Source organism: Cydia splendana, chromosome 1 (genome assembly GCF_910591565.1).
Source record: "Cydia splendana chromosome 1, ilCydSple1.2, whole genome shotgun sequence".
NCBI classification, from domain to species: Eukaryota; Metazoa; Arthropoda; class Insecta; order Lepidoptera; family Tortricidae; genus Cydia; species Cydia splendana.
Window position 1 is genome coordinate 25,984,647 of NC_085960.1, and position 16,563 is coordinate 26,001,209.

Consider the following 16,563-nt stretch of genomic DNA (forward strand, 5'->3'; position numbering starts at 1 on the left):
AAATAGGCAAATAATGACCATTCCCCCTCCCCCCTTTATCTCCGAAACTACTAGGGGTCTAAAATTTTGAAAAAAAATACACGAAATAGGTTTTTATCTATAGATCACATGAAAACCTATTAGAAATGTGCAGTCAAGCGTGAGTCGGACTTAATTATTTAGTTTTTGATCCGACCCTTATGGGTTTTTTAAAGACATTTCATTCACGTTTCACATAAAAAAAAAACATTTTTATAAATTGTGTAATGTACGGAACCCTTGGAACGCGAGTCCGACCCGCACTTGGCCGGTTTTTTTTATCGAGTCAAAAAATCAGGATTTTTGGCAACTGTATTATCTAAAAAAAAAGCGGTACGATTTATCAAACACTTCGCTCTCTGAACCTACGGCACTATAAGGGAAAGGCACCGATTTCTGACGAGACATTTTGGTTCATTAGTTCGAGTCAGTGATGGCTGGCTTTCACCCTAATTAATCTAATTACATCATGGTTAATTTTTACCACTTATTAAATATAATATTAATATCTGATTTTACTTTTGACTTTATTACTACATTTACTACAGAATAGTATTCAAGCAATGAAAGTACATAAAAGCTAATGAGCTTATGAGGCTTATTCATTATGGTAAAACGATATTTATTGATGTAAACGGGAGTTAATTATCACAATGGACGATACAACAAATTATACTTCACAGTTAAAAATTATTCACTTTCAGAGTATAAGATTTTTTATTTTATTTTTCTTTTTAAATAATTTATTTACATACAATATATATACAGTGGTACTACTAAACGAAATTAATAATTAGTTTAATTAGTTCACTCACTTTTGTTGACCATCTATAATTGTTATTTTATTTACACAATAACGGTGCCACTTTACTCATGTTTATTTGGTTCTTCATAGCCCACTAATTTTTCTGAGTAATTCCACAGATCAGCGGCAAGTTTCTTATTTGTAGCCATTCTAGTCATGTATCTCTCTTTACAATCTATGAAGTACTTTCCAGTGGTAGTTGCAACTTCCTTCGCTACCGCTAAGTATATAATTGTTTGCGCCCCTTCCACAACATTTCTCGAAGAAATCCAACAAAGAGAAGAAAACAAAAACCGTTCAAGTGCACATGATGTAGCAGTGATGTTAGTCATAATTACCCCAGGGTGTACGGCGTTCACCGTAACACCTGATCCTCTCAGCTTTCGAGCTAGCTCAACGGTAAACAAAATTATGCACAACTTACTGTTGCTGTATGTTAACATGTCCAAGTAATAGCCTTTTTTATTTATGTGTTCCAAATTTATCCGTCCAAAAAAGTGTAAAGTGGAACTAACATTTACTATCCGGCTCGCCCCGGTTTTCTTCAGTAGAGGCAGAAGGAGAAGAGTTAAGAGAAATGCTCCGAAGTAATTGACCTGCATCTCTTCGACAATGCCGTCCTCGGTGAAACGATCCCCGCAGCCGTTGACTCCTGCGTTGTTGACGAGGACATCCAGTCGCTTCTCCGTGTTGTCGATGTCCTCAACGAATCGTCGCACCGACGCAAGGGACGACATGTCGAGATGCTTGTAGACGACTTCTGGGTTACCTGTCTCTTTGATGATTGAATCGCGGGCAGCGAGCGCGCGGTGCTCGTTCCGACAGGCCATGATGACTCGACCTCCACGTTTCGCCAGATCTTTGGCCGTTTCAAACCCTAACCCGCTATTAGCTCCTGTCACTATAATAACTTTGCCTGTCATAGGAAGCTTTGACTTGCACGATGTTTTACTTATTAACACAGATAGTTTTGTAACAAGAATAATAACTAAAACAAACACCACAAGTAATTCTCCTCCCATCTTGACGACACTGAACGCACACGGCACGTGTGTTTGTCTGGTTGAACGTTGTAAGTAAATGTCGGCCTGCGTTTCAATTAGTACAGTGCCCTTTATGCAGTCGTGGTATCTACTAGTCTCACAGTAAATTGTCCACTGTGCATGTCATGACTCTATTATGCGCCGCACACTTCAACAACTTGTGACGTGAATATAGTTATCTTTTTAAGGTTCCGTGATGAACTTGAAACTGTTGACCTAGTAAGTAATACTAGTTATGTTAAGCGGGTGATATCCTATTAATATTAATATGTTATTAAACTATATTAAACAAGATATTATAAGTAGGAAATGTGGTTGGTTGGATATTGAGAAGATAAGATTTTTGTTGCTCTATCTCGCAAAAACGGTTCACTGGATTAATCGACAGAATAATGTATAGACTGTGCTTTTTATTCCGTAATTAAGTGAAATGATAGATGCAAATTCGTTCAACAGTAGTAAACGGACGAGGTGGGTGGATGACAATATCGCGACTGCGGTAGTCGTTACTAACAGGCCAATTCTAGTTTTAGTTATTAGATCAGTATCATAATTATTGGAAACAGGTCTAATAATTAAAACTCGAATTGGCCTGTAAGTCGGGGGCATAAGCTAGTTTAAGAATTTTATGATAATATTATCTTATGAAGTTCATATCAGTAAAGGTCCAATGTTCCGATAGGATGAAACTAACACGCAATGCGGTCAAGGATATTTTATACAAGGGAAGCTAATATATACTGTAAAAAAGTCAATAAATAAAAACATATGGTTGTCAGAAAAAGCAATACATATACCTACTTAAATTACTTTCAGTACTTATGAAATAATGTTTCTGGCTTTTTTTACTTATTTTTCCTGCAATCTTTCTTGAACAATTAAAAATACTTATGTTCACCGTACGATTTCAATAAGTGTTTAAGATATACAAGATATAGGGGGATTTAAAAGAAATGTTATCAATTTCTAACATATAAAACGTTTAGTCAATCCTGCTTTGTATCATACTAAGAAGACAATAAGTAGGTATTGTTCAAACACTTAAAAAATATTGAATGAAATACAGTGTTGCCAACCTTATTTTAAATGTCATCTCTGACAAATAAGTGAACCATAGACATGTTTTTTTTTTTTATTTCATTCAGTCATTCTTTTCCCGCCCGTACCCACCATTTTTGCTACTTCTTGAAATTAAAAAGATTTGTTAAATTTTCAATTTTATTTCAAAGTAAGTGCTTGGTCGTAGAAAAAGTATTGTATGCAACGTTGTTTAACTGAGTCAAAAAATACTCGTGGCGTCTTTATTAACAATTTTCGGCTTCGCCTCAAATTGTTACTCACGCCCTCGTTTAACCCTCGCTTAAAACCCTCGAAACGCTCAAGATTCAATTTTTCGAACCACTTGCTATGCTCTTGGTTCATCGACGGGCTTGACTTAATTTCCAAAGGATGTACACTCGATAATGTATCTCTCCATCGCCAGCGCGGCCATGGTTAACACAAGTATGGTTCCATAAACAGGTCACTGAAAACCATTGAGTAAACATCACCTACTAACTCAAACATAAGAGCAAAAGTAAGAATCACATCCGATATCACCAGGTTAAACAAGTAAGTAGTAGTTGGTTGTAGTGTGCATGATCTTATCGTCATAAGTCATAAATTACGTAATAAGACTAATAAGTCAACAGATTTCCGAGGAGACTATGCACATAAGACCGGCCACGATCATTTTAGCACAGTCAGTTTCTATATATACCCATGGTATAATAATATACTCCGCCTGGTACTCTATTTCGAGATTCGCGTATGACCTAACTGACACGGGCCTACGTCATCATGCAGTTTACAGGTTCTCAAACTTTAAAATGTGGGAGAATTTTAACCAACGGTGAAAATTATTTTAACGGCATTCATTTTAAGTTCTTCATGTAGAAATATAGTAAAATAAAACAAATCTAATGTATTAAATTAAACTTTATTTATCTATACAAGACAAACGTTTGAAAAACTAATTCACAGTTACACATTAATTACCAAGCTTACGACGTGAAAAGTTTGGAAAACACTGCGACTGCTGACACTGAGCGAGAAGGAAATAACAATTAACACGCGTTCGACAAGGATGACGGTCAGGGCATGAAGTTATCTAGATCCGAATTGTCAAATGTGACAGCGCTATCCTGTGTTGCCAGTAATGTAAACAGAATTACCCGAACGTCTGAAATTTCTTTCGTGAATCGGAAGATATTGCTAACGAATAATTAAAAATGACGTGTTATTGTAAAATTTAAGATAAAATACATATAAATGAAAATTTTAAAATTATAAAGAAATATTTTAACTTATTAACCATAGGTATAATGTACCCATGTAACATGTTATGTTGAAATAAAGTGGCAATGTTATTGTGACGTAGGCCCGTGTCACTCTGGGAATAGAAGACCATGTTTTATTAGACCATGTATATACCTCAGCCCATATTGAAGACCACAATTCCACATTCAATTTATCAGAACCATCGCTAGAGTTGGACATTGTTTTAACATTATTTTAATCCGATAATTTTTGTTTATTCATTATACGTCTACCTAGAGTTCATTTAGCAAATTTGTAGACATTTTGTGTAAGTGGATAATGTTTACGTGCAACTTTCCATTATCTTTTATTAAGTTTAGTTGACTTTTCATGCCAAAATTAATTCATTAACGTACACATTCAGAGTCTGCAGTTACAAAACAAGCTATATCAACAGGGTTACTCAGTAATTACTTTTTGATTATGTTCTTACTTCAAATGGCCTAACTAAACGCGAGTTTAGTGACCGCGCACATAATCTTATACTCGCAATTTTTCACACATATGTATGTAGACTTAAGTACTTTTTTATGGAAATAAATAAATTTAATTTTTTTTAATAATTTGTTTAGTTTTACGTTTTCTGTTCCCTCTCGGTACCTACCTAAGAGCAGAGTCCGCTGCAAGACACCATCGTGTGAGGGACCGTGTTCTGGTCCACGGGTGTAGTTTTCCTAATAGTAGGAGATCCCCCATATAGTCGACCTTCACCAATCTGTCTGACGGATGAAACTATGAAAATATGAAAGAAAATATGTTCCAGAACATAAATAAATAGGGTTGCCTAAAGAAATAGGGTCAAGGCTATTTTTAATAAATTTTTGAAAAAAAAATTTTTTCGCCAAATTTCACCGATTTGTCTGACGATCGAAATGAGTTTCAATGGAAAGTATACAACTTGTACAACATAAATCATCTAGGTTGCCTATCTTTTTCCGGTCACTATTATGTGGTTGCTGTGTTTAAAGAGGTGATTTTATATCGATAATTGCACTCATCTATCTGACGCTTGAATTATACATCAAAATGATGGTAATTTTATTGCAAATACAATGGTATAGGTTTGCCTGCGAAAATCCGGTCACAAATGAGGGTTGCCAGGCTTTTAATTAAAATAAGAAGGGAAGACTTTTAGCAATAACTCATAAACTGCTAAACTGATCAAGTTTGTTTTAATTTTATTTGATTGAGTTTTTTAAGCACTATTTTCATGATTTTTTTTCATATTTTTTGGATAGTTTTTTCAAAAGTTAGAAGGAAAAACTTGTTTTTTTTCTTTCTAAACGATTATTTATCAAGAAATGTTGCTTAAAGACCCCTATTCATTTTGAACGCCCTATCCAACGACACCCCACACTATGAGGTTGAAAATATAAAAAAATTGTCACACACATTTTGTTTATTTCAAAGCGATTATTTCCGAAAATATTCACTTTATCAAATAATGTTCTTCTAAAACCCCTATTCATTTTGAAAGACCTTTCCAACAACATCCCACACCATAGGGTTGACACGAAAAAAAAAATCCTCACATACATTTTGTTTCTTTCGAGGCGATTATTTCCTAAAATATTCACCTTGTCTAAAAATGTTGTTTTAAGACCCCTATTCATTTTGAAAGACCTTTCCAACAACATCCCACACCATAGGGTTGACACGAAAAAAAAATCCTCACATACATTTTGTTTCTTTCGAGGCGATTATTTCCTAAAATATTCACTTTGTCTAAAAATGTTGTTTTAAGACCCCTATTTATTTTGAAAGGCCTATCCAACAACACCACACACTATAAGGTTGGAACGATAAAAAAATTGTCACACACATTTTGTTCTTTTCAAAGCGATTATTTCCGAAAATATTCACTTGTTCAAAAAATATTCTTCTAAAGCCCCTATTCATTTTGAAAGACCTTTCCAACAATATCCCACACCATACGGTTGCCACGAAAAAAAAATCCTCACGTACATTTTGTTTCTTTCGAGGCGATTATTTCCTAAAATATCCACTTCATCAAAAAATGTTTTCTAAAAAACCGTATTTATTTCAAAAGATCTATCATGGTCACATACATTTTATTCTTTTTTTTTTTTTTCGTTTGATACATATGTTGTAAGAAGTCATTTGATATGAATTTTAAAATAAATAGGGTTCTTCAACTTTGATAAAGTGAATATTTTAGGAAATAATCGCCTCGAAAGAAACTAAATGTATGAAATATTTTTTTTTTCGTGTCAACCCTATGGTGTGGGATGTTGTTGGAAAGGTCTTTCAAAATGAATAGGGGTTAGATGAAACATATTTTGATAAAGTGAATATTTTCGGAAATAATCGCTTTGAAAGAAACAAAATGTGTGTCAATTTTTTTATCTTTTCAAAGTCATAGTGTGTGGTATCGTTGGATAGGCCTTTCAAAATGAATAGGGGTCTTTAAACAACATTTCTTGATAAAGTGAATCATTTCGGAAATAATCGTTTAGAAAGAAAAAAAAAAAGTTTTTCCTTCCAACTTTTGAAACATCTGTCAAAAAAATATGAAAAAAATTATAAAAATAGTGCTTAAAAAACTCAATCAAATAAAAATAAAACAAACTTGATCAGTTCAGCCGTTTATGAGTTATCGCTAAAAGTCTTCCCTTCTTATTTTAATTAAAAGCCTGGCAACCCTCATTTGTGACCGGATTTTCGCAGGCAACCCTATGCCATTGTAGTTGCAATAAAATTACCATCATTTTGATGTATAATTCAAGCGTCAGACAGATGAGTACAATTATCGATATAAAATCACCTCTTTAAACACGGCAACCACATAATAGTGACCGGAAAAAGATAGACAACCTAGATGACAAGTACAAGTATGTTGTACAAGTTGTATTCTTTCCATTGAAACTTATTTCGATCGTCAGACAAATCGGTGAAATTTGCCGGACAAATTTTTTTTTCAAAAATTTATTAAAAATAGCCTTGACCATATTTCTTTAGGCAACCCTATTTATTTATGTCCTGGGACATATTTTCTTTCATATTTTCATAGTTTCAGCCGTCAGACAGATTGGTGAAGGTCGACCATATAAGTGGGATCTTAGACATAAGGTTCCGAGTTCCGGGGTCGAGTTACCTACTCGTATACGTTAGGTATGTTAAGAGATACATATCTCGTATTTTCGGTAGGGCCTAACGTACTGTAAAGCGCGTTTGAGCGCAACTCATGCACGACTCGCCTTACTCATTACCTACAGCTAATCACGGGATATTATTAAGAGTGAAACTAGTTTTTTCGAGTCCCCGATAATATTTGACGGTTTTGCAAAGATGCATTAGGTAGCATTTTTTTAACGGATTGCTACTTTTAATTTTGATCTACTGTTGGTACACCACAGAGATTTGTCATCGATGTCCTGTTTTTCATTAATAGATAATTCATAAGTTTTATACATATTAATCAAATCAAATCAAAATTATTTATTCAATCAAGAGTAAATTACAGATAACATTATAGTATTTAGTACCTCTTATTAAGTAAATTATTACCTGTGTTAAGAGGTACTGCTCTTCTCTTATTTTAACAATAACTCTTAATTTTATTATAATAAAATCTAATGAAATACAAACTATAACAAAAGGTATTCTCTTGAAATAATATATAAAACACGAGTTCGGTGTATCTTTGATCTATGTATGATGTATGTTCTTTCGTTTTCTTATTTATGTGCATTGGATGTGTGTACCTATATAAGTAAATTTATTCAATTTTAGCAATGTTTAGTAATATGTTTCCTATAATTAGTAACTTTGGCTTGTTAGCTATAAGTTACAGATGCAAGTACCTATGTCGCAGTCAAAAGTGTGAACTGGTCAAAAGAACTTTCAACCGACAAAAACAGGCAAAACTGCTTTTGACTGAGCATGTTGGTCAAAAGTAGTTTTACCTGAAAATCATTGGTTAATAGTAATTGTGACTGTTACTATCAGTCAAAAGTACTCCCAGAAATAGGTAGGTTAGGGGTTTTTTTTTGCTACGCCCAAAAAACGAAACTGTTCCCAGAGATAGGTAGGTTAGGGTTATTTTTTTTGCTACGCCCTAAAAACGAAACTGCTGCCAGAAAGTTCTTTTGACCAGTTCACACTTTTGACTGCAACACCTATACTTAAATAACTTGCTTTGGTTCATTAGGAGTAGCGAACCATCATTATCCGAACTACGTAGTACCTAAGGTAACCTAAGTTTGTTGAGTAAAGTAGAGTATTATTACATATAAAGTCAGACCAAATCAGATAAAGTTTTGGTAGCACATACTATGCAAGTATTATTTTAAACGTCATAATTTCATAGAAGTTTAACATACTTACATGCACAGCCTGTGCTATCAAAATCGCTGCAGAGTTATCTTGGCCTGACTCTATTATATTTAGATGCAATTTCAAAAGTTAAAGGGCTTTTTTTGAACTAATAGGTAAGACATCATAATTATAGTCTGCAACGGTAGAAGTGGTTGGGCGAGTTGGCTGGCTTAGTAATTACTTATTTGACTATTTTGACTTCTCCATATTATCGCCTGAAATAAAAATAATGACAAGTAAGTAAATGAACTGAACTACTTACATAATATTAAATGACTAAACTGCAAAACGTAACTCAAGACCCAAAAAAGTAAGACAATGTTGCCACTGCAATAAATTGTTGGTAAAATAGTAAATTCCTTTTGATAAATAATCACGCTAAGATATATAATTTATTTATTACTTTTATTAGTAATTTTACTCCTACGATTTAAAAAAGTAATTTTAATATATTAATACAAGTAATACAAGACGCGCTAGTAAAAAGTGGCAACATTTTCTGTTTTTTTTTGGTCTTGAATTACGTTTTGCAGTATAGGTACGGTTTTTAGTAATTACCTTAAAGGATTTTCTAAACTTTGACGACACGAGACTAAACATAATGGGGTTTAAGACGACGCTTAGCCAACAATTGAAGTTGCTCACACGCCATGCTACACTCCACCACTAAAACGAAAGTGACATTTATTTACTACTATCGATATTAATTTGATAACATACTATATTAAAGGTACTAAAAGGTAAGGTGGAATAAAAACCTCAGCGATATTGAGGAGCTGTTGCATGTTTAGTACACAAAGCAGCACTCGTTGTACAAAAAACGGCAACCAGCAAACGATGAACGATGCCGTCATAGCTACTGGAATCAAAGACAAAAACAAATATACAAAGTTACCATTTGGTATTTAGTTTCCCATAACAATCATTGGCGATCAAAAGACTTTAGTTGGAAGGTATTGTGGTATACAAGAAACTGAATGTGAGTGACGAGTCAAAGCACAGATCATTATAAGGGCATTTCCATTTAAAGTTGTACCCTCGAGTTTTTCGCATGTCCCCTTACATTTTTTGCGATTTACTCTTAAGACGAATTTTTTAACGGGGCAAATGATGTTTTTTCTTGAAATATATTATATAGACACATCATTTATGAAGTTTAATGCACAATAAATCAATTTTTTCTTACTTATAATCGGGTTTTTAGATACGATAAAGTCACCCCGTAGTACTGTCCCCTTCACCGACTTCAATTTTTGATGGAGTTTTACACATATTTTTTCTATGAAGGCAACACCAAGTAATGCATTCCTGCGGGCTCATCACGGTTCCATTTTTATCGACTATCACTATGCGCGTCCCTTTCGCACTTACATACTTGTTAGAACGTGACAGGCATGGTGACAAGGGATAAAAACGCGACGGTGCTAAGCCGCCTGGCATAGTTTAAATGTTGAAAAATGTGTTATTGATGAAAAAGAGCTTTAAAAACATCAATAATAGGGTTTAATTTCGATAAAAACGTTGTCCCCGCGAAATCGTGAAATGGACATAGTCCGGGTTGGTTACGCAGTTTTCGCTACTTAGCGAAATACTTTTTACCAACATTTTAGCTTTTTTCTCATCCTGGTAACCCTGTGACCATAGATAAAGCTTGTTTAAACGTCAAATTTGATTTAAAACAGTCAATTCGCAACCTCCAAGGCATGCTGGTGTGTGACCTGTAAGTTTACTCAATGTTTTGTCCGTTTTATTCAACTGTTTATGCAGCTTGAACCTTAAGTAACTAAAACACTATTTATATACAATAAAACCATGTTTCATATAGTTATTTGTCAAGTAAATAAGTTGAACATTGCGGTTAGTTTTGTATTATTTTGAATAGATTTAATTCTCGATCAGACAAATCGTCACGTCCGTTTGGTTACAATTTGAAGCGTAACATATAGCCGGACTAGAAAAATGTAACCAAACGGACACGGTAAAGTCGCACACACATTGAGTATATAGTTTTTACCGTGACTTTGTCTATACTTATTTAATTCATGTGCAATTAATAAGTCATATTTTATTAAGTAATATTGAGTTTCTTATGTTTAAAACTCTATCTACTGATTTTAGTACATATTTTGTAGTCCTTTTTTATTCACTGAGTATTTGTGTAAATTTTTGATCATTGTGATCTCGTCTTTACTTTGTCCATTAAGTTACATGGGTGTCCATTTGGAAATGTCCCCTTGATTTCAAAAGTATTTATTATTATTTATTCAAAGTTTATAAGCTAAAATATTACTTTATTTTGACAATAATCACATGTTTTGTTAATTCTAATGATTGTTATTCGTCACATGGCAGTAATGCCAATAACTATTTAATAAACCTAAAAATAACGTACGATTTGGGGCCACCTCGTAACCAAACCACCTAAAATTCCCTTTTATGAAAAATGTTTGCTCAAAATTGGTCAATGATAATTGTTTTTAGGTTGTTTATTAACATTATTATGCTTTAAACATAAAAACATTTGGTTCAAGTATGTATTTTACTCACTATATCAAAAACCATTTGTAACCAAACGGACCGCAAAAAACCTCCCTCATCCTATTAAATATTAATTTTAACTGGTTTATGCTAAAAATATGACGATTCTCTTTTGTGTTTCATAAACTAGAATATATTTACTCATAGAATTACATAAAAAAGTACCAAATAATCAAAATTATATTTTCAACTCGTCAAGTGAGTCATGGTACAACTTTAAATGGAAATGCCCATAAACCTCAGAAAAAATAGCGGAATAAATAATCTAAGATCAAAAAATTTTATTTCTTAATTTTTGCATTTACCCCCCAAAAGTGGCCCCCATGTTAAAAAATCATTTGTTTACGTTACATGTCCGTCTTTGGGTCACAAGCTTACATGTGTCGTACCAAATTTCAACTTAATTGGTCCAGTAGTTCGGAGAAAACAGGCTGTGACGGATGGACAGACAGACAGACAGACGCACGAGTGATCCTATAAGGGTTCCGTTTTTTCCTTTTGAGGTACGGAACTCTAAAAGTATGGAACCCTCGGTGGGCGACTCCGACTCGCACTTGTCTGGTTTTTTTTAATGAGCAATGAGTTTTTGAACATCGATGAATATTATAAATATCTGTGTCGGACTGTTTTGCTTTTCGGGCTAATTGATATCAGATAATTTAATTACCATTTAGATTTTAAAATTCCGTTACAATTGGTTATGTTTTGGAGGAGGGGACAGTCGATTCTGAAACCTCGATTACGAGATTTTTAGGCAGGATTTTTCGCTTAAGATGCAATTGTCCTTGTCGCACCAATTTTAGGAGCCGTCCCCGTTAGCGTGACGGATATATTCACCTAAAATTCTCAAATCTGAGAAGGGGCTTACCTAGCAATGCACGCACGAGAACTTTCCAAAGTTGCGAAACTTTCCACATGAGAATTTCTCGGTAACTTCTGAGAATGTTCTCGAGAACGAGAATTTATTTATTTATCGTAGTTTATACCATGAATATTCACGATAGTTTAGGTGTAGTATCCTTACCCCCAGAAAATTCCGACTTTTGGTCTACCGCTTCCGGTCAGAAAAATGTATGACGGCCCGGCCAAACGGTCAGACCTAGGTGGGGGGTGCTCGACCAAATGAGGGCCCAGACAAAACAAACTGCATTAAAAAAATCAAAATGGCCGACTTTTATTTTTTTATTTTTTCAAGTTGGTCCGAGCGCGCTGAGATTTGGCATGGCGGGAGATAGAGGCCTCTAGATTCCTATGACAAAAATTTTTTTTGGAAAAATCCAAGATGGCGGAACAATAAATTTCCATGTTGCAGAATGTTCTGAGAACATTCTCGAGAACGTTTCCGCCTTTTGGGAATGTTCTGCAATTTGTACATTGCTAGGCTTACCTCCCTTATCCTCTAATGTGCCAATTCATCGCATAGCGTCGGGAATAGTGCAATACCGCGCAACTTTATGAATTCGAAAGAGTTCGAAATTCAAACTAATACGAGTATGTACAAGGTAATTGGACCTTACTGCATTTTTGTTACGCGGTACGATGCACTTTCCCCGACGATAGGTAACAATTCGCAGAACTTACCCACAACGTTATTAATTTTTCCTCTGGGATCATGATAGTTAAAAACCTTATCTCTTGAACTTTTTCTCCGTTTACAGTTGACTTTTAGCATAATAGACATATAGACGAAAGTCATTATTATAAGCGGTATAACAAATGAAACAATCGCTTGTGCGCCGTTTACAACACGAACCCGCAGAGTTGGGATCGCATGACACACCCAGGTCTCTCGGACCTTCCAAGCATCGACGTCGAGAGTGTCAAAGACCGCCTCGGCGATCGAAACCAACCATAGAATCACAATTATCTTCACCACTCTGCGACAGTCGGGATTAGTTTTTACCTTCAACGGATGGCAAATTGCAATATACCTCTCAATAGATATTGCAGTCATAATTAATATGCCACCATTCCATAAGCAGAGGATAGAAAACCACTGCACTCGACATGTGAATTGACTATGTACATACGTGGAAACAAGATTCTCCAAAATTTCTTCCAGCATCGTAAACGTGAGTGCTAAGTCGGATACGGCTAAGTTCAGCAAATAATAATTAGTCACTGTATGCATTGATTTGTCGTAGTAAATTACAAAGCAAGTTATCAGGTTACCGATCAGACTGACTATGAAGAAGACGCACAAGAAAATGGCAAAAGGAAATTTTGTATTATCACGCACCATAGCTATTTCTAAAAAATCGAGCCAAATTTTCACCGTGTCATTCGAGACTTCCGAAAAGTCAGCCATAGTTGTTAGTGTTTATTTAGATGGGTGTTTATTTAACGTATTATGGATTTGTTACCATAACATCTAATGAATATGACCAGACACTACGAATGACAAAATGCTAATGAGTAGTTCCACCTCCTACTAATCTACTTGCTTACCCAAAGTAAACTTACTTAGTATAGATGTGTTTACTGTTTACCCACATTAATAAGCCGATTTAAAAAAGGTGCTAACAACCATGCTTACATTGAGATAAGAAAACAACCTTTAAGGGAGTCGGGTCGGGATATGCGACAGAGATGGTTTCAAAAAGGTGGAGTATTGAAAAACAGAAATTTTCATGGTGTCATTTGAGACTTCCGAAAAGGAAAAGTGTTTATTTAATGTATTTGGGTCCTCCAAGGGGCCCCTTTTTTATGCGTCCGGGGGGAAAAGTTAACCGAAGCATTAAAAAATCAGACCGCGATCTTTTTTTTCATTACTTCACCACGTATTCTAAGTATTCTAACTGCTGGGGCACAATTTCTTTTTTGTTTAATGATACAAAAATACAAATACAAAATAGTTTATTTGGTTTTAACACATGATACCTACACAAAACATAAAAGGCTGGAATCTTCCATTATCCCATTAAGTATAATCATATAAAAGTACTAGGACTAAAACTGAATACCTTGTAGGTATTTAAGGCGGGAAAGAGTCCGGAGAGGATACTTGACGTATTTTTAAACGGATTACCTGTTCGAAGGGTGCAGCAGTTTAAATACCTCGGACATATCCTAACCGAAAACCTGAAGGACGACAAAGACATCGAGCGAGAGAGAAGAGCCTTATCAGTGAGGTGCAACATGCTGGCGCGCAGGTTTGGCGGATGCTCCGACGAGGTCAAAGTGACGCTCTTTAGAGCATACTGTCAAAGCTTTTACACGGGGCAACTTTGGACCAACTTCACCAGGAAAGCAATTAACACCTTAAGGGTTCAATATAACGACGCCTTTAGAATCCTGATGAAATTGCCAAGGTGGTGTAGTGCGTCGAGTATGTTTGCGGAGGCTCGTGTCCCCGATTTCTTTGCCGTAATTCGGTCCAGAGTAGCGTCCTTTGGAGTAGGCTGCGCAGCTCTGAGAACTGTATCCTTGTCATAATTAGTGAGGATCTGAACAGTCCAATCTGTAAGTTTTGCCTGTCTCTGCATCAAGATGCGAACCGAAAAATTTTTTATTTTAAATTGTAGTTATATTTTATTTTAAATTGAAATTTAAAAAGAAAATTAATTTTTGGTTTTTAGACTTTTATATCATTTTAAATTTTATAGGTAATTCTTTGTTTTATATGGGTGCTTGCCTGAAATAAAATCAATGTATTTATTATTTTTTTATTTATAAACAATTATTTAAAAAATTTGCAAAAGGCCGAAAGATCAATACCCTGGCGCGTCTATATCCCCTTTTTTGAACAATCTACACCGAAAACGCGAAGTTGCTTTCGATGTATTACCTAATACATCAAAAAAAGTTGAATTGTTAGCAGATTAGTTAATGAATTGATAAAAAATATGGTCCCTGTTTTGTTTTAAATTACAATAAAAGATGTGTCCAGAGCTTCACTATCATTCCAGTACTTCAGGGTTTTACGGTTGCTTGGGTCACCGAACTTACCGACAAAATCGCAATTTTCTTATTTTCGCTTCACTTATTTATTTTACTATATTACAAAACGATAAGTCGTATCGTTTTGTTAGGGGCGTTTTGCGAGTGTAGTACGACTATCGGGCTTTGACTATAATTTCTGACTTATGTGAGTTGCTTTAATGCAATGGGTCCCATATAGACTTTCGATCCTAAAAACAGACCTGGATTATATAAGGTGCTACTTTATTAGTTGCAGATATTTTAACAGATGATACTTTACTTTAAAACAATTAACTTTAAATAGAAATTAAGAATATTTAATGATATTTTTTGTTTTAATTTACCCTTTAAAAAATAATTATAAGGAAAACTGCAAAAGGTTATTAGGATAAAGTGGCCGGACAGTTAGGTGTTAGGTAAAATAGGTACTAGAATTTGTTCAATGAATCCACATTTAATAATCACATTAACAGGGTGTCTTTACGTAGTAAATTAGTTTTTCAGTTTTCTCCAAAAAACATCGTAAAAGCTATAATGTGTCATACTTAAATATACTCCAGGAACCGAGTACTATCAGCTGTATAAATATCTGCAACTAATAAAGTAGCACACCTTATATAACTATCATATTTCAAATGTTGCACCTGTGTGACCGGTAAAATATATTTTAGCAATAAATAAACTGAACTGAACTGATATTATTAATAAAAATTTGTCATCAAGCTTATACTGAAGACATGAATTTCTTTCTTACCATATATGCCAGACTGTTTGATGGACTTATTTACGTTAAGAAATTAAATCATAGTACAGGAAATGTATGTATTTTATTCATAAGAACAAAGAAACAAATAAACATAATAAAACTTAAAAACCTACAGATAAAAAAATTGGTCCAGATTGCCGTCAACGGGCAAGGTGCCCAGGAGGTTGGCCGTATTTCCCCGCTGTATGGCGATATTAAATACGCTGGGCGAAATAGTGACGGTCTTTGTACAGTCGACGCGCACTTGGCCCCCATGGCCCCAATGTTTCGACACCAAATTAATTCCCTAACTACATCTAATCCTGCGAAATGGATGTTATTTGGATAGAACATATGAGGGTTTGAAAATAAGACGAAACGGTTCGAGAAAAGATAGATAGTGTCCCGCCTTTATTTGCTCGTCTTGGCGGCGGCATTGCCGTGCCTCCAGACAACGTTATTAACGATTGTAAGACACACTAATTAGAGGATTTTGGTTGCTGGAAATGGAATAAATAAAAACCACCAAATAGAACATTGGCACTTTTAGTTAATTAAAATTTAATTAATTACGTCTTGAAGTTGTGGACCATAGTAAAGTTGTAGTAGGTACTGGACTATAGTTGGGTGATTTTACCGCAGGTACTCTGAAGTATTCCATGCCCAATTGCGCACCTATAAATTTTTAGCTTGTTTAGACAGGAAATATGTTTGTTTCCATTAAAGGCTGCTGAAAGAGCAGGATGGCAACTAACCAATGACATAAATACTATTGCTTTTTCATATAGGTACAGACG

The 16,563-nt window shown here is 34.7% G+C and overlaps 1 protein-coding gene across 1 annotated transcript; it reads right to left on the reverse strand.

Annotated features, from left to right (window-relative positions):
• Positions 1-825: 825 nt before the first annotated feature.
• On the reverse strand, positions 826-13,165 carry LOC134798282 (QRFP-like peptide receptor). Its single transcript, XM_063770675.1, has 4 exons — positions 12,728-13,165; positions 9,121-9,228; positions 1,420-1,758; positions 826-846 (listed from the first exon to the last, which is right to left on the reverse strand). Exons 1-4 carry the CDS (start codon positions 13,163-13,165, stop codon positions 826-828), a joined length of 906 nt encoding a protein of 301 aa, XP_063626745.1.
• Between the last annotated feature and the right edge of the window lie 3,398 nt (positions 13,166-16,563).

Coding starts and splice junctions, on each gene's coding strand:
- LOC134798282 (XM_063770675.1), bottom strand. CDS start 13,165: ATGCTGGAAGAAATTTTGGAGAATCTTGTTTCCACGTATGTACATAGT. Junction 1,759..9,120: donor AGTTTAGAAAATCCTTTAAG/GTAATTACTAAA, acceptor ACATCGTGCAAG/TCAAAGCTTCCTATGACAGG. Junction 847..1,419: donor GCATTGTCGAAGAGATGCAG/GTCAATTACTTC, acceptor TAACAATTATAG/ATGGTCAACAAAAGTGAGTG.